Source organism: Pezoporus occidentalis, unplaced genomic scaffold (genome assembly GCF_034315485.1).
Source record: "Pezoporus occidentalis ecotype Australia unplaced genomic scaffold, CSIRO_AGI_Poc_V1 ctg113, whole genome shotgun sequence".
Lineage (NCBI taxonomy): Eukaryota > Metazoa > Chordata > Aves > Psittaciformes > Psittacidae > Pezoporus > Pezoporus occidentalis.
The window spans coordinates 1,014,888-1,032,672 of record NW_026912918.1 but is presented as its reverse complement, the minus strand read 5'-3'; the positions used below and the strand labels follow the sequence as shown (position 1 = coordinate 1,032,672).

Below are 17,785 nucleotides of genomic sequence, written 5' to 3'. Positions count from 1 at the left end.
GAATCACTGGGAATCAGTCCCGGGTGGCCCTCGGTGCCACCTCAAGCCTCTGAACGTTGGAGCTGCCGTTGCCCGGGAGCTGTCCCGCGGGCGCAGTGATGTGAGCAGGTTTGTGGATCGCGCTCACGCCCTTCCCCAGACCAAATCAAGAGGTATTTTTCCTCAACTTTGGGCCGCAGAGAGGACAGCCCCGAGCTCGTGTGCTCGAGCCCGCCCGGGAGGAGGAGCGGAGCGGAGTGGGCCGCAGTGCGCGCTGGGGCCTGTAGTGCTGTGGCGCCCCGCTCGGTTGCCGGGAGGCGGTGTCGCTCGGGGCGGCCGGGCAGGGCTGGGCCTCCGGGCCCCGAGCAGGTACCGAGCGAATCGCCGTGAGCGCGGGCCCAGTGCAGGGCCCAGCGGCTGTGGTGGGCGCGCTGCCGTCGGGCGGGGAGGGCCACGGGGCCCGCCGGTGCCACAGGCCTCCCGGAGCCGATGTCGGGCAGGGCGGCCGAGGGGAGAGGAGGGGCCGCCGCCCGGGCTGTGGAGGGCTCGGTGCGCACGGGGCTGTGGGGGGACGGCGGGCAGGCAGAAATAGGCTGAAGGGGTGTGCGAAGGGAACAAAAGCGTTGGCGGGCCTTGCCAGGAGGTGCCTGGCTCTGGGTTCTGACTCCGGTCGGCATGGGCAGTGTGAGGAATGTCGGCTTCTGTAGGGAAACAGGGCTAATTTAGGGTTTTGGTAGAAGCATTGGCGTGTGTTCGTACAGGCATGTATGAAGGAGGAGGCTCGTGGGGTTGAGACAGAGATTCCCCTAAATATAAAGGCTGGTCTTGGTTTAACACCAGCATTTCTATGTATTTTTTTACTGCAATTTTATTTATTCATTAAAGTTGATGGGATCTGTCTGATAGCTGTGGGAGGCCTTAGAGGTTTAGTCTTGGGTGGAAATTATGAAGATTGTCTATGGCATGTGTACTTTTGTAAATCGATCATCTTGATGCTTGCTTGCTTCTCTGTGCCTGTGATCATAATTTTTTGCTCATTCATATTCTATTTTTATATGGGAAAAAAAAGAACAGCTTTTCGGCTTTTGTTAGTGATAGGAAGAAGAGAAACTTACTTGGGTTTTCTAATGTATAATTTGTTTCCCAGAATAGAGCAATACAGAATTAGTTGTGATACTGTTTTCCCTTCATGGTGTTGGAAGTACATGGAAGTGTAATGTTATTATTCTTTGTAGCTTAGTTAAAATGAAGATGGAGGATTATGAAATATTCTGTAAGAAGCATCTTGCCAGAATCCAAGAAGAGGCACTAAAAAGAGAAACCTCTTTCGCTATTCAGCAGAAAAATATCTCCCTCATTCAATTCCATGGAGTTCCTGTGCTTTCTCCTCTCGTAAGGGCTGTTATTTATTAATTTTTTATTTTCTTCTCTGGTGTGCTAACTTGTGCTATTGGCACGAGCCTTGATGTCTTCATGTAATGATTCTACTGAAGGTACAGCTCTGTGTGAGATATCATTTAGCCTGCTCTTTATTCTAGGCATTCTTAGCTTTAATATTACAAAGTAAAGGGGTAAAATGTACTTTTTTTTACATTGACTATGTTTGCTTTATTTTTTTTAAATTTGTTCTCTTCAGAAGGGGAATAAAAATGTTTGTGGTATTAAATAGGTGAATATTACTGCTGGGCTTGACTTCATAGAAAATCATATAAACATTCCAAATGTTGAATACATGAGGGTTTTTAAAAGTGTCAGAAATACCCCCCAACAAACCCAGTGCAAATAGGAAATACTGGGACACTTAAAAAGCTTTTAAGTAAATTTCTTTTTTGCATGTGTTTGCAGCTTCCTCTAATGTATTTCACAGGCTCATCAATTATGTTAGGTCATTCTATGGTTAATGCAAACAGACCCAAGCAGAAGACTGTTGGTAGTTTGTGCAGTAATACAGCTGACTTCCTTGTTTCAGTGATGGGAAGTGAATGGAGAGACTTTCTAACAACCATGTCCAAAAATCAGGATACAGATATACATCAGAGTAAATGGTGCCTCTTAATACTGTTAATTTACAAATGAGTTGTTATTTTATGGTTTCATAAAATAAACGTATCATTTGACTTGATACTATTAAATGTTGCAGAACTTTGTGAAACTAATTTTTGTAGCTGTATTTTGTAGATCTACTTCAGACTTTTATCCAAACCACATATTCTAAAGTTGTAACTCAGAAGATTTTCAGATTCTGATTGTTGAAAGGATCCAGCAGACTGCTTGCATACATTTCTTTCTTGTGAAATTCCCCTCTGGTTCAGGAGGGCACACGTGGGCTAGTCCTTCACAGAACTATTTTGAGTACGGGTTTGAGTTGCAGAGGGGCTCCACAGGATGGCCAAACTTACCACCTCTATAGAGGGCTGAGAAAGACCTGTCCTGCAGTGTCAGTCCTGTGTCATTTGAAGTTGGTGCTATAGCATGTAATGTTCATGCAATGTTCTCATAAACAGCCTCTTAAATTCATGTTCATTTGCATGTGTGCCAAGAAGTTTTGTGGATCTTCCATGGAAAAAAAAATATATATAATTGGTTAAAAAGAAACTGCTATTTAAAATGTGTGCAAAGTCTCGGGTGATTGTTGTTGTTCTGTTGTATTGTTCTTTTGTTTTTCTTTCTAATTTATTTCTGAAATTCTGTATTGCAATTTGCATTTAGTGATATAAACCGTGTTTCTTACACTCTGTTTTGCAGCTTAGCCTTGAAAAGAAAAAGGAAATACAGCAATATAAACAGAAAGCACTGGACCTAGAGACCTGGAGACAGAACTCCCGGAAAAGAGCTTTACTGAATCGTGTTCAGGAGATTCTAGATAATGTTCAGGTAGTGTTAGTCCAAAGCCACCTTACAGCTTTACAGAAAACATCACCTTATAGGCATTTTGAGAAAGTGCTGGGGTTTAAGTATTCACCATGAAATTAATAGCAGTTAACTCTTCAGAACTAGTATGTGCTAGTACTTCATGGTATGTGACCTGATAATGGATTATTTAGTGATAATCTCTGCATTCATTATATTGCATGGGACTTGCTTTTCGCTGCTTTTGTTGGTATATGCAAAAGGCACACCACACCAGATGAATAACTGTTGCTTTTGTAGCTGTGTTGAAACAACTAAATAGTAAAAACAAATGAATATCTTACCCCTTCCACGTGTTAGAGCTTGCTGTAGTTGCATGCTTACAGTTTAATTAGAAAATAATCTATAGTCAACTTTACAGAATTACAATTAACTTGCAATTCTGTGTACTTTGAATTTTACTGCAGCTGTTTTCTTCGCTGCTTCAATGACAAATTTACTAGCTGCTTAAATTGAAAAAGCTATTAAATACGTCTAATCGAGATACTATTTACCTTTGAAACAGTTGTGATACAGTCTTTAAATTAACCTGTGTCTTAAACAAATCCAGTTAACACTGGATTTGTTGGGTTGCTAAGGTGGCAAACAAAAGTTTGTGGTTTGCATTGTTAACTGAACTGTACATTGCAACACTCACGTGGCTTGGGATTGGAAGAGCAGATCAGGAATACAATACAAAAATAAGTTAGCCTTTTCTTTTTTTCCTGAAGGTGTCCCCTTAATAATTGAGTTGCAACACACAGAATAACCTATAGGATAATTGCAGTGTGAAAATCCTTTTATCAGATGCTGGCTAAAAGTAGCATATAATACTTAAATAAAGGTGGTTTTTCAACTACTGTACAAGTCAAAACTCTTTAATTGTCCCTGGATTAGTGAAGAAATGAACAGGTTTTAGTTACACTGTTTTTATTAGGAATTATATAGATTTGTTTTTAGTTATCTGTAGGTTTATCTATATTTTGTAGTGATCTTTTTCAATTACATTTCTTACTGTAAACATGTTTTCATGTTTTAAGAGGAATCTTGCAAGATATTTTCAAGCCATAAAATGATTTTAATATATCCAGATCACCTTATGAAGAAAAGAGCATTTTTGCACACTGATACTTATATCTGTAAAAATTCTAAGTGGATCGTTATTCAAATTCAGATTTTAATTCAAATAATTTGTTTCTCATTGCAAAGAGCTTTGTATTTTAAGTAATTTCTAGGAAATTGGTAACAGTTGAACTGTATTGGTTTTAAATGGTAGTAATCTTTTATAAAATCAGATGAAGCTTGCAGGAATCGGAGATTTAATTGAAAACATGTGATATTTTTTAATTTTTATTTACAGATCAGGAGACGACCTAGTGTGAGTGATGTGAACACACAGGAGGCTGGGAATACTTGTCCTGATTCAGATGCAAAAGCTTCAGCTGACTTCACAGCTCTATCAGATGGCACTTCGGCATGTTCTTCTGAAAGGCATAGTTCTACAGTGCTTGAAAAGACACCAGATCTTAAGGCATCAGATGCTGTCGGGGAGGTGACACCAAATGTGACAGAAGTAGTTAAAGCAGCAGAAGAAAATGTTATTTCAAAGCAAAGTGAGAGTCACATCTCAAAAGGTGTACCTTGTCCAAGGGCTGCGTCTCCTGACAATGTGCATAATAAGCCTGCTTCATTTGCTTTGCAAAAGCAGGAGGCACTAGGAGCGTCGCCGTCAGATGAGGAAGTCCAAGATCCATATGTAATGAGTCTTCAGAACCTGATGAAGAAATCTAGGGAGTCCATAGAGAAAGAGCAAACTAAGCGTAGCTCAAAAACTAATTCAAAGAGGAGTATGAATGAAAGTCATTCAGATAAAGAAAATGATGGTGTTCAAACAGCTGACTCTGTGAAAGAAAGAGCAAAGCTTGCAGGCAGAAGTTGCACTGCTCTGACACTTGATAAACCTAGTCTTAATAAATCAAATACTCTTCTCCAGGGTGCCTCTACTCATGCAAATAACACAAGTATGTCCACTTTATCCAGTTTTTCTAAAGTGGACATACCGATGAGAGTTGGAACACCCCCACTGGTGGATTCAGATTCAGATGAAGAATTGAAAAAGACTTCTATGTTTGATCGTGACAGTAGCATTGTCAGGAGCCTCACAGGCTCTTACGCCAGATTGCCAAGCCCAGAGCCAAGCATGAGCCCTAAAATGCACCGGAGGCGCCCAAGACCTTTATCAATGGGACACATAGTTATAAATAACCCAGTGAACGCCTATGAGTTGAGTCCTAAGGGCAAGGGTAGAGCGATGGATTTAATCATGCAAGATATTGCAGACAAAAACAATGTGTCCGAATCAGTGCCAAAGTTCATGGTGGACTTCACTATGGCTTGCCCTGGCAGAGTTCCTGGTGTCAATAGGAATTCTTCAGGCCCTTATGATGGGTTGGGAGTTGGCAGGCCAAATCGCCATTCCTTTGGGCACTTCGAAAGCAAAGGAACATTGTTGACTACAGTGGAAGGACAGCTAGTGATGGACAGCAGAGGCCCCTATAAAGTAGAGACCAGCACTAATGTTGTTGCTGCAAAACTGAATGAGCCATTTGTCAGCAGCCAGTCTACAGTCACACAGAAGCTCCTGACTGCAAGTGAAACCAACCCATCTAGTCTGCTAGAAAATACTAAATGTAATTCTCCAGTAGAACTCAATAAGTCCTATGATGTAGAAGACCCATCTCCACTACTAACACAGAGCAAGAATATGCAACAGCAGATGGACACTCCAAGTGTTTCCTCAGCACATGAGCAGTTTCTAGAAAATAGTTTTGAAAAGGTAAAACGTAGACTTGATCTGGACACTGACAACTGCCAAAAAGAAAACAGTCCCTGTGTTCTAACAGTTGGATTGGAAGAACAAGAGAAGCAGTGGTTGCAGGAACAGAAGTATCCCGTGGGATCAGTTTACATTACCAAGACTGCAGCCCCTGACAATATGGCAAAAGGTAAAAGATTTCCTGTACTTGAAGCTTTTTCTTACACTTATCAGTTTATAAATCTTTTGGAAAAAAACCCAATGATCATTTGTCATTGCTGTTCCTAAGTAGTGCATATATCAAAAAAATTTTGTTGAGTGAAAAATACCTTTTTTTCAGTAACCTCATTACTTCCCTCATTTTTAAGTAATGACACATTCTGAAATTCAACTTGCTACGTGAGCTGTTTTTAACTGCTACAGGATGGAGTAATGGCTGTCTTAGGAGCCACTTGGAGTTAAAAGTCTTACAACAGTTATTTGTAACAAATACTTGAAACAATTGATGAGGAAACATTGGCTAAAACATTGTGTATCAGTTTTGTCAATTCTGTGTTCTCAATGGTATCATTTGACAGCACAAATAGTAATTTCCTGTTTGAATGTAGAAATCTGAATTTGGTTTTGCTAAGAAAATCATGTTTTATTCCACGAGGTTTAAATAAGATCACTAAAGATAGCCTGTGTATATTAAAATACCTTTTAATGGGTTGCAAATCACTGTATAGGTATTTTGTTCAAATTCAAGACTGTTATATCTGTATGTGCCTCTAACAAATCAAGCTGGAGTGGCATAATTCACCCAAGCAGGTGCAGGTGTGCTATTCTTAGAGCTATTTTTTTTGTGACCTCATTTTACTATAGGCTCAGATGGAATTACTGCTGGTCCATTCACATGCTTATCCCACTAATGTGAACATGCAAATATTTTGAAGGACTGCAGTAACTGAGGTTCTTTGCAAGACATCATGGAAACGTGATATCAAGGTTCTTCACAATACGTAATGGAAACCTGACGGCAAAGATCTGTTGTACATTTTTACTGATGATGCAAAATCCTTCTGTTAAAAGTATCTATGTCCATGGCAAAGATCATATAGAAATTATTTAATATTTGATTCTTTGTAATGTATCTTCTCAGAGGAGATTTTAAAAACTAAAATGTTGGCCTTTGAAGAAATGAGGAAGAGACTTGAGGAACAGCATGCACAACAACTGTCGATTCTGATAGCTGAGCAAGAGAGAGAACAGGAGAAATTGCAGAAGGTAAGCTAAAAAGAGGAAAAATTCTAAGCAAAGGGCATGTGTGTTGTATTGCAGCTTGTCAGAAAGCAGTTGATGTAAAAATGTATGTTCTGTTGCTTTGTAGAGGTAGAAAAATAGTCTCATACTTAATTCTTTTGTAGGAACTGGAAGAACAGGAGAGAAAGTTGCAAGGGAAGAAGGTTGCTACAACAGAAATGGAAATTTCCAAAGTGAACATTAACAGTAGGATGGAGTTGGAGTGGAAGAAAAAAAGTGAAAGCAGCTTGCTGGAAAGTGTGCAGTCTCAGCTGGAGACGGTCCATAATGCAAACTCTACCAGCATTGGTAAAACTGACTGGATAGAACACAGATTAAATGTTGTGATATATTTTGATCTACAATGCTTGATGGGATGAGGTGCCCCACTGTATTGATAAAGGCAGTGTTCCTGCCCTGGAATACTTGTTGATAAGGATCATGTGGACAGCTGCTGCCTCCAGCTGTATCCAGCACATGTAAAACAAATTCTGTGTTGCATCTTTGTCTAGATGGCATTTAGCACGGTTTCAGCCATCCTTGTACTGCGCCATGTACTGCATTTGTTATATAATTGTTATAGGGCATATTCGAGGACAACAGGCTAAGAGAAAACTCATTTGGTGAAGGGTGTGCAAGTGGATATGCATCATGTCGCAGAAGGTTCATTCTCATGCCATGTAGCTGTACAGCAGTGTGACAGATGTTCTCCTTTGTGTAGAAGGATTAGAAGGGCTCTGCCAAGGGGTCTTGAATGCAAGAAAATACAGCTATAGCTGTTGGAACACCTCTCACTGGTTCCGGGGCATTATGAAATGTTTTGGTTTGTCTTCTGTTTATCAAATTTTGCTAGGAAATGCATCAGAAATACTCAGATTGCTTCTTCCAATTGACCTGGTAAACAAAGCTGCTACCTCGGAGCTGAGTGTATACACACACAGTCATTACTTTATGGACAAAAGTGTAGGTTGAACTGTGCTTTCTGCTTTGCATGCAGGTTTTGCTCATACTACAACACCTAGCACCTTCGCTACAACAAGTGAAACATCATTCTTTCTCTGGGGACCATCAGGCACTGGAGTTATAAAAACCTCCGTATCTAGGCCAAGTAACAGGATCAAAACTAGGTGGACTCAGGTAAAGAAGAAAAAAAGCTATTTCTAGCTTTAAAAACCTGTAGTTCTTGTAAGTGGGTACTTCTGGCACAGCCAAAACTTTATCATAAGCAGCTTGTTTCTCACCTCAAAATGTTGGTCACATGATTGATGTTAGTTGAGTGAAAATGCATAATTCTTGGCTTTTTTAATCAAATGTTTAGAAAATGCTTTTTTTTTTCTTTTAAGGTTTTCAGTCCCGAGGTACAAAAGAAGTTTGATAAGATCACTGCTGTGGCAAAGGGGTTTCTCACTCGTAGACTCCTGCAGACAGAAAAGCTGAAACATCTGAAGCAAACTGTGAAAGTAAGATCAGCATTTTTATATTGTGCAGCTTCACCGCCTGTTTGGTTTTGTTTCTGTCTTCATGACACATGAAAAGATGCATTTTCTGCTTTCAAAAGAATTTCAGCATGTCTATCACTTGAGCATGTTTAAGTATTGTACTGCTCAGTGTCATAAGGCCCAAGTCAAAGACTGTGTGTCCAACGCATACTGTTTGTAATGATTTCTTTGTTGTGAGGGATGATGGTTGGTGCTTAATCTTGTTTTGCTGTCTTCCCCAGGATACAATGGAGTTCATAAAAAATTTTCAGTCTGAAGCCCCATTAAAAAGAGGAAGTGTTTCTGCACAAGATGCATCCCTTCATGAAAGAGTCATGGCTCAGGTGACACAATTTAAGCTTTTTTCTTTTCCTCCCTTTTTTTTCTTTCCTAGCTATTCTGCTTTTGTAGTGTAAATACCTAAAACCTTCAGGGTGACTTTATTTAAAGTAAAAACTTTAAAATATTTCTGTGAAGAGAAGATTACAGTTTTATGCTGACACACTAAGAGAGATATCAGAATTATCTTTTCAAGTGTTTTGTTTAGACTGAAAGCAGGAAGAGTTTGATGATCAAAACTTGACTCGTTACTTTATTAAAATGTTAATAAATGTTAATTATTCTTTCCAGCTGCGAGCTGCTTTGTATGACATCTATGACATCTTTTTTACAATGGAGGCATCTGAAAGAATGAATATTCTGCGTCATGATCGTGAAGTTCGTAAAGAGAAGATGCTCAGGCAAATGGTGTGTTATATTCAAGAGAATGTGAACTGTTAAAGACTTTCAGTACTGAACCATTTTGCTTTTAAAAGGTTCTTCCTCAGCCAGTAAAACGTTTTTAAAATCTAAGTTGTTTAATTATTTAAAAAAGTTTTTAAGATGTAAGTTGTTTAATTATGCTTTTTATTCAGATAAAAAAAAGGAAAAAGAGAGGTTAGTGCACTAGGAATTATTATGTTGAAACTTTTAATGTGTAGATGTATAAAAAGTTAGAATTAAAAACATGGTGAAAATAATAACAGAAAGTCCCTAACAAGAATTTGTTATGGCACACAAACCTTTTTAACCTGGGAATATAAGGGGCATCCTTGAATTTTAAAAAAGAAAAAACCCTCAAATTCAGGCTGAATGTGAAATTAGTACTGAAAACACTGTTGGTTTTGTTGGTTCTTTTGCTTTTTTAGGATAAAATAAAGAGCCCAAGAGAGCGAGTGACACTTTCAACAGCTACACAGAAATCTCTGGACAGGAAGAAGTACATGAAGTATGTGCAGTTCTCCTTTTGTGGTGGTGGTGGGTGGTGGTGGATGGCAAGAGAATGAGTAGGAGGCATTGGAAGTAGTGAAAAGACGTTTTTGGATTAAGAGCTTTTTTGCAAACTAACGTATCTCCCAGGAAGAATGAATAAAAATCTGTCTGTGGGTGTGTGATATCTTAGTGATAATAGTTCACTCTTCCTTTTAAGAGACTTCTTGTTTGCATGGGAGAAAAAATGTTTTTTCTAAGTTGTGCATTTATGTTATTTTCCAGTGGTGAGTACTTAGGTTATGGTTGATTTTGTAAATTGCAAAATTGTTCCAAGTTATTTTAGCAGTCTTTCTAAGCACCTAGCAACAGAGATACTTGATGGAGTATCTCTGCCAAGGTTTTTTGAGGGGATGGTAGCAGGTGTTGTCCTGCAACACAGTGGACTGAACAGTTGTGTGACACTTTCTTGAGGGTAAAAAGTGATAATCTGTAGTACTGCTGTAGATCATGTTGTAGGCTTTCTCTTACTGTTTCTGTTCAAGACCTAAATGATGATTTTATGATTTAAATATATTTCTGTACTTTTGTTTTTCTAGGGCTTCAGAAATGGGAATGCCGAGTAAAAAAATAATCATAAAACAAAAAACTCCTGAAAGCCGGTGAGTGAAGATTACTTGTATTAGAATGCATTTAAAGAACTATCGTAGAGATTCCTTGATCTGTGTTGCTGGTTTGCCATTGGTCAGCTCAGTTCCTGCCACTATTATGACAGCCAGTAATGAAATCTGGTTTAGCATGGGCTGAAAAGGGGTTTATTAGAAGTTAGAAAAGATACGTAGAGTCAGTTCTGAAATTTATCTTCAGAAATTATTTATTTATGGCTTGAAATGTCTGTGTTCAGGTTCAAGGTTTTTCTCCAAGATACACTATTAGTATTTCTTAAGCTTCAGTTTGACACTGCTTTTTTTAATACCCTTTACTTTGTAATGTAATCATTGATATGCTTATCTTTGGAAAGCTGTCAGAAAAGAAGCAGTTTTCTGTTGTGATGTGATGTTCTTGCTCCTAGATTGTGTGATGGTTTCTTTAGATCATGGAAATTAGTGTTCAATACTTGCTATCCAAGAAGACAGCAGCTGCTCTCTTATGAGGCCTGTCTGCACCTTTCTCTAATATAAAAAGTCAGATATTTGGCATGCCTTAAAACCAATTTTTATCCCATGCTTACCCAAAAGCTTTGAAGATGTGCTGTGCTGTTTACTAACACAGTTCAATCTTCAGTGACTAGTTTAAGCTATTCAGTCGTGTTTTACTGTATGTTCTTATCAGTACCTAGGACCCCAAGGCACTGTTGAGGACTTTTATCTTTGTGCTTTCTTGTGTCTTTGTTTTAAATAGCGGGAATAGTAATCCTATTCTGGAACTTTAATTCCAGCCACTTTTGCCTACATTTCATCTGCATTACAGAACCCATTGGTCTTTCTGAGATGTATTATGTGAAACATGATGTATGTTGGAATGTGGTATTCCTTATGAGTTTTGGGTTGGTTTGGTTTTATGGTTTGTTTGTTTTTTGTTTTTTTTTTTTTGTTTGGGTTTTTTGGTCTTTTTTTTTTTTAAAGAAGGAAAAAAGCACTAATAAAGGTTTGTGTTTTACCAGCGTACTTCAACCCAACCAAGGACAGAATGCCCCAGTTCACAGGCTTCTTTGCAGACAAGGGTAAGGGCACAGCATTTTACAGCCTGAATAAAGCAAAGCGTAAGAGCACAGTGATTTCTGAATAATATTTACACATACTGGTGCAACTGTTGTGCAAGGTAAAAATACTTCTCACAGTATTTGGAAAGAGTGATGAAGCTTTGTTTTACCTTATACTGCAAGAAAATAGTGTTCTCATCCTCTTGTGTATTGTCTCCATTTACACTGTGTTCCAACATTTCTATTTGTAACATTCATTCCATGAAGCTTCGCTTCCACGTAATGAAATATGTGTATTTTTATATTCAGTATCTGAACTGAATCGGTTTCTTGAATAGAGCTTTAAAAATCTGTTCATGGGGAGATGTTCTCCTATTTAATATATCTATGTAGGCCATAATAATATCAATAGGAATTGTACTCAGGAGGAGGCTCTGTGGAACACTGTAAAAATGTTTTCATGCCAAACACAGTTTGATAGTGTCTTTATATGTTTAGATACAGCCTTTAAACTTTGTTGCAAGTGACTTATTAACTCTTTTATATTTAATTAGAACCCCTAAGACCTCAATGAAGGGGGTTGAGCAAAATAGAAAGAAGGCCTCAGAGAGCAGAATGTCTAACAAGGCTGTTTCAGGTGTGTAGAAAATTGGTGCGTGGATCTTACAGTAAATATGTTATTAGTATCTAGAAAAAGTAAATGGTCAATATATTGTTTCCTTTTCTTGTGCACCTGCTTTGCTATGTCTGAAATCTAACCTATCTCTTTAAACAAACGCGCTGGTAACTTAACCATCCACTTTCAAATTCTATAAACATAGTATATAGAATGTGCAGCACAGCTCATTTGCTTTCACTCACCAGATGACCAGTCATAAAAAAGTTGGCAGGTATATTCACTCTGTTTGAGAAACTCATAGTAGTCAAAATGGATTTGTAGATTATTTGGATGGATAATGGATTAGAATCTTAATCTAGCATCCTACAGAATGTATTAGTGTCAAACCTTTTTTAATAAGGGAAATTCTTATTTATTACTGCCCTGGAGCAGTGCTGGCAGGGAGTATCTGCAAGGTTTAGTGCAGTGTGTACTGTTTAAATGTGATGTTTTCCCATAGTGTTTGGTCTTTCCATAGTACTTTGTGAAGCCAAGAGAAGTGGCTATAGAAGGGTGTACCATAAGAAACTAGGCAAACACATCTGTAGCATTTCAGTTTGAAGAGGTGAAAATGAAAAAGCAAACATGGAGTTTATAAACAAGGTTTGTTAATTTATTTTTCTGTTCTAGTGCTGTCACCACTAAAGTGGAGCAAGGCAGTTGTTCATTTGCACTGAGTGACACTCCAGCAAAACTAGCAAAGGTTGTAAATAATCTCTCTGAAATATAAAGAAGAACATTAAGTAAGCAATGTAATTTTAACAACCGGAGGTAGTCATTAAGGGAAGTTTTCTTCTCCAAGTTTGCAAAATTGTGTCTGGTATTGACTTGTAAATGAGAGTGCTGAAGAAGACAACAAAACAGTCAATATGGGTACCAGTTACGGAGGTTGTAAAAGAGTAGTAGTGTAAGGGTAATGTCAGTGTCAGGTTCATCACTGGTTTGAGATTTGGATGCCATCCCAAATTTCATATAATTCATGCTCAGCTCATAATGACATGCAGTGTTTTTTACATTTGCCTCTGGCATCAGACCTCCAGTTAAAGCATTCTTTCTCTGTGTCAGCAGAGTGTGCTGCTCTGCTAATCTCCAAGTCTATTTTAGTCATAATTATTGAAGTCATAACAGCTGATACTTGGCAATGAAAAGATTGCTTTGGTTTATATCTCTAAATTTCTCTTTGCCTTTCCTTATTGATGTTTGTTGAGTACCTGGAAACCTGCATAATGCCTTCAGTAGTGGCCTTGGAACTTAGAGCAGAAGTGTCTAACCAACTTTATGCTGCCTAGTTCTGGTTGCACTACGTAACCTCATTTAGTGTTTGAACATTGTGTGTTCCCATGTTGTAATACCAATACTTCCATATGCTCCTTTATAAATAGGCTAGACTACTTGTATTAATAAAAATGAAATTGTTAGGTGAGGAATGCTTGGCGTGAAAGAAATAATCTCCATAATTTTGCAATAATAAAAAGAACCGTAAGTTGAATGCATTTAAATAGAAATTGTTTTCTTTATACATAGATAAAATGTGAATAGTGAAGAAAGGCTTGGCAGTAAGTTGAATAGAGGTTTGAAAAGAGGATGTAAAAAGCCAAACAAATACATATGCTTCTCTTATTGTAGAAGTTGTGCATGTCAGAAAACAAAGACTCGTAGCAGTGGCATCATCCAGGCAATACAGAGATTTATTTATATCTGTAACTGTACTAGTCTGCTGTACTCCTAACCCATAATATTTTTAATTTCTTGTCTTCATTCATCCCTGACTCCGAGTTAAATTGTGTCTATTAGAGGGCCAAAAGAGCAGGAGGATTAGTAGAATACAGCTATTATAAATACATTCAAATTAGATACAAGACAAACCTTCAGAAGAAAACGATACTGTACTCATCCAACTCTTCTTTTTTCTTCTTTCATTCTTCTGATAGTTTTAACTTCTGTCTACAAAGTGCTTTGTACCTTAATGCCACTCCAATTGGTGGTTGTCTTCTCTGGCAAGAAGGCATCTCATTCAGGAATCAGCTAGTGGCCCTAAATTTACTTTTTGTTGTTTTGTACTCCTTCAAAGTTCTGTTCTAAAGAGAAAAGTATAAACTGATACATCTATAGAGTTTTATTTGTTGAGTTTTCAAAGAAGTACATTTTAAGTAGCACAGAGATGTTCAGTCAGGAGTCTGCAAGCTGTGCCAGGGTGGTATTTAATGTGGTCTGACTGTGTTAAAAAGGTGTTTGAGATCAGGGTGCTGCTAAAACTAGACCTATTAATCTCCTTTGTTTTTGCCCAGTTTAAGTGTTGTGGAAAAATGGGCTTGAGGCGTATAGAGTATTTGGGTGGCCGAAGCACTTTGCCAAGTGCGGTGTTTCCCTCATGCCTGTCTCGGCTGAGCTGGAAGCAAGATGGCCCGTTTGAGATGGGGTGTGCTATGAAGTGTGTTGAATTGGGCCAGCACTGCAGAAAGGCATCAAGCTTGCTCTGTGTGAACAGCAGGTCAATTGTATACCATAGGAGAGACACCACTTCCCTATGCTATCTTCTTATGTGTGGGAGATTTTTATGTAACTTGGAGGAAAGTGAAGAGCTAGTGTAAAAACACTAACAAAGCATCATGCCTGTCAGCCTGGCTGTTTGTCCTGCAAGATCACAGGTGAGCTGAAGAGTACAGCACTGGAGAGTGTTGAGCCAGCACAAATGCCTTTTTGTGTAGTGGGAAACAGTGTTCAGATGTTAGGGATCCTGACAGGGTGAGGTCTCTGTGGTCATTTCCAAAGCTGCTCTGCACGGTGCTGAATGTAGCCCTCGGACAACTGTGAGTAACCACTGCAACTCTGACAAAGAGTAGCTGAAGAGCATAAAAAGGACTGGCATGTACTTTGTTACATTCATTTATTTGCCTGGTAACTCTTTCTCTCCACGGCTGTCTTCCATTTCCACTGCTCTGCACCACATAGTATGATTGTCACTGCTTCGTGTGAATGTCTTTGTGTGAATGTCACACTGCTGGGCACTTGGGAGCTGCCTGAACCTAGTGAATGCTGAGTTGTGCTACTTCTTAGCAGCCTGCAGCGCTAAACCCTTATTAATGGAAGATATTTGTGTTATGCATAATACAATATGGCTTTATAAACATATAAATCTGTGTATATGTTTGTTTCATGTGCAGAGATTTATTTGTTATTATTTTGATACTTGAGCACCTTCACTTTTGTAAGGGCCCTGCCTGATGACCATATTCATACTGCACTTTGTGTATATGGAACCTGTAGAAATCTACAACTGTCTCTTGATTTATTAATGTGGCAGCTGGAGAAAAGATTAAATATTTTACTTTTATAATATTTTTTAATTGATAGGTTGTTTGAAAGTAGTATGTGGCTTAGTTAAACTTATCAGTCATTTAATCTCTGTCTTGGTAATGTGACAGGTGTGCTATAAAAAATTCATAGTTGTAGATGTTTTAAAGTAGCAGAAAAGAAGATGGAATAATTACTGAGGAAGGAAATATTACAAAATGTCATTAATTTCAAACCCATAGGTAATTTTTGTAAAGCATTTTGGGTGTAACGTCATGAAAACTGACATTTTAAAAGTAGCCACTGGATATATAATAAAGCTTTAAAAATATATAAATTGTCCTACGCTTTTTCAGCTATATTTGATGGATAATCCTGTTAGAAAAACTAGTAGTATTTATTATAAAATGGTAATGTTTCTACTTCATTTTTAGGAGCATATGCAGGAAGAACCCAAAGAAAGAAGCCAAATGTTGTGACAATTTAAGAAGACAGCACTCACTGGGATAAAATGGCTGTTCTTTAATGATGGCATTCTCAGCACTGATTGACATAATGCATCTCCTATGCATATATGTATATTTAGAAATTATAAACATATTTTATCATTTCCAGATGATGACACATTAATACAATCATATTGAGGTAATAAAGGGCTGTGAAGCTTGAATACCTGTGGAAAAAGTGCATGCTAAAACTTATATATTCATACTGCTACATGCACATAAGATTATTAATCTTGTTTGTTTAAAGACCACCACAGGGCAACATTAATTTGTGACTTTTTCCCACTCTTAATTCCTGTGTCTGACACACACTTTTTGCATTACTTCAAATCACAATTTCTGTGTGTGACTGAGATTACCTCAATTTAAATACTAATGGCCTACATGTTTTGCATTTCTGCTGAGTTGGACAGACATGGATACAGATTCACTGCTCGCCAGACAGAAGTACTTCCAAAGACTATACTGAAACAGTGCGTTTGTATGTGAGGTAGATCAAACTCATGTGCTGAAAGAGTCCTAGGATTTTTTTTTCCTTGCTGTCTACAGCATTTTCTGATGGAATAACTTTTGGCCAAGATGAAGTGAGAAGTGTATGTGCTACAAAAATTTCAGAAAGCAGGATTTTAATTGTTTTACCATTTCAGACTTACAAGTGATTGTTCATAATAATAATTCAGGTATCTTTTGTTTCATTGATGACAGTCATGATTTTTCTGAGCAGTTGCTCTTCTACAGTGACCTGACAGGCCCTTGTACCGAAATAATGGTTCCAAGGAGGAAAAATACCCCTATTAAATCCCAGCAAACATTATTTCATATTTGGAAAAATCTTAACATTAGAAGATCGTGCTTATATTTTCCCTTGGCTTTCCTCCTGATGGATATCATCCTTCAACTCGATCAGAATTCTGTAACTTTTTTTAATTAACTTGGCACATTAATAGGGAATTGATAAGGAAGAGCTTGGCTGTGTGTGTCTTTGCAGTGCTTACTTTGCTCTGCAACAGTAGTAGTAGAGAGCTGACTAACAGAATGTGAAACGGATTGTATATTGTTACTTTCCCAGTATGGATACAGTGCAACACCCTGACTTTGAAGGCTTTGTAACATATTTATATGGCTATAAGAAAAAAGGCTGACCAAAAATTTCCTTGTGTTAAATAGCATGAAAGAGGAACATTAATGGTGGGATGAGGAGAGTGTCTTCAGGGCAGCAACGAGTGAATTGTCTTGCTTGTGGCACTGGTTGTGCCTTTCATCTGCGACCACGTCTGTACTCTGCAGCTGGTGACATTGTTCAGAACACACGTTTTATACCGTGCAGTAAGTTACCAAAAGTGCACACCTGGGCAGTGGAGGAAATGCTGCCTGAACGCTTTGAAGAACACCACTGCTTGGCAGCTCTTTGCCACGGCATTTATTTAAGAGCCTGCGGTGGGGATTCCTCATGGTGTATGTTTAAGAGTTTTCATCAGTGGAGGACCTGTCTCCCCCATACAAACGCTGTGATCCTCAAAATGCCAGGTGTAATGCCGGAAATGCCCGAGGCAAGCTTCCCACTCCCCCACGGAAGCTCCAGTTTGGTTCCCACCTTTCCTTGGGAGTGGAAAACAGCTCCAGGGGAAACATTTACCTGTGTCCCAGGCGACAAGATGTGCTGTTGGTATATCAGTGCTAAAGGTGGATGTTTTTAAGGGGTGGTTTATGTGCTGTATTTATTATTAGCATAGGTGATATGTTGATGTAAAATTAGGTTTAGTTTAAGTGTTGGTAAAAATGAACGCTTGCCTTCTGTTCAGGTTTCACATCTAAACCTCTCTTACTTTAAGCATGCTTCCAGTGTGTGTATTAAACCATTCTAGCACAAGGGTTTTTTTAACTTTCACGAGGCCTTTTCTTCTTGACAAGTGCCAGAATTTGTTTTCGTACTTG

The 17,785-nt window shown here is 38.5% G+C and overlaps 1 protein-coding gene across 3 annotated transcripts; it reads left to right on the top strand.

Annotated features, from left to right (window-relative positions):
• The first annotated feature begins 238 nt into the window (after positions 1-238).
• On the top strand, positions 239-16,014 carry CCP110 (centriolar coiled-coil protein 110). Of its 3 annotated transcripts, none has more exons than XM_062634651.1 (15): positions 239-348; positions 1,215-1,371; positions 2,725-2,853; positions 4,229-5,873; positions 6,825-6,949; positions 7,090-7,273; positions 7,962-8,101; positions 8,308-8,424; positions 8,685-8,786; positions 9,073-9,189; positions 9,630-9,709; positions 10,290-10,352; positions 11,354-11,413; positions 11,947-12,029; positions 15,779-16,014. In XM_062634651.1, exons 2-15 carry the CDS (start codon positions 1,225-1,227, stop codon positions 15,829-15,831), a joined length of 3,045 nt encoding a protein of 1,014 aa, XP_062490635.1. In that variant the 5' UTR covers positions 239-348; positions 1,215-1,224; the 3' UTR covers positions 15,832-16,014. The 3 variants fall into 3 exon arrangements, with proteins under 3 accessions (XP_062490635.1, XP_062490642.1, XP_062490629.1); XM_062634658.1 differs by lacking the exon at positions 239-348 and adding an exon at positions 443-528; XM_062634645.1 differs by lacking the exons at positions 239-348; positions 11,947-12,029.
• The last annotated feature ends 1,771 nt before the right edge of the window (positions 16,015-17,785 follow it).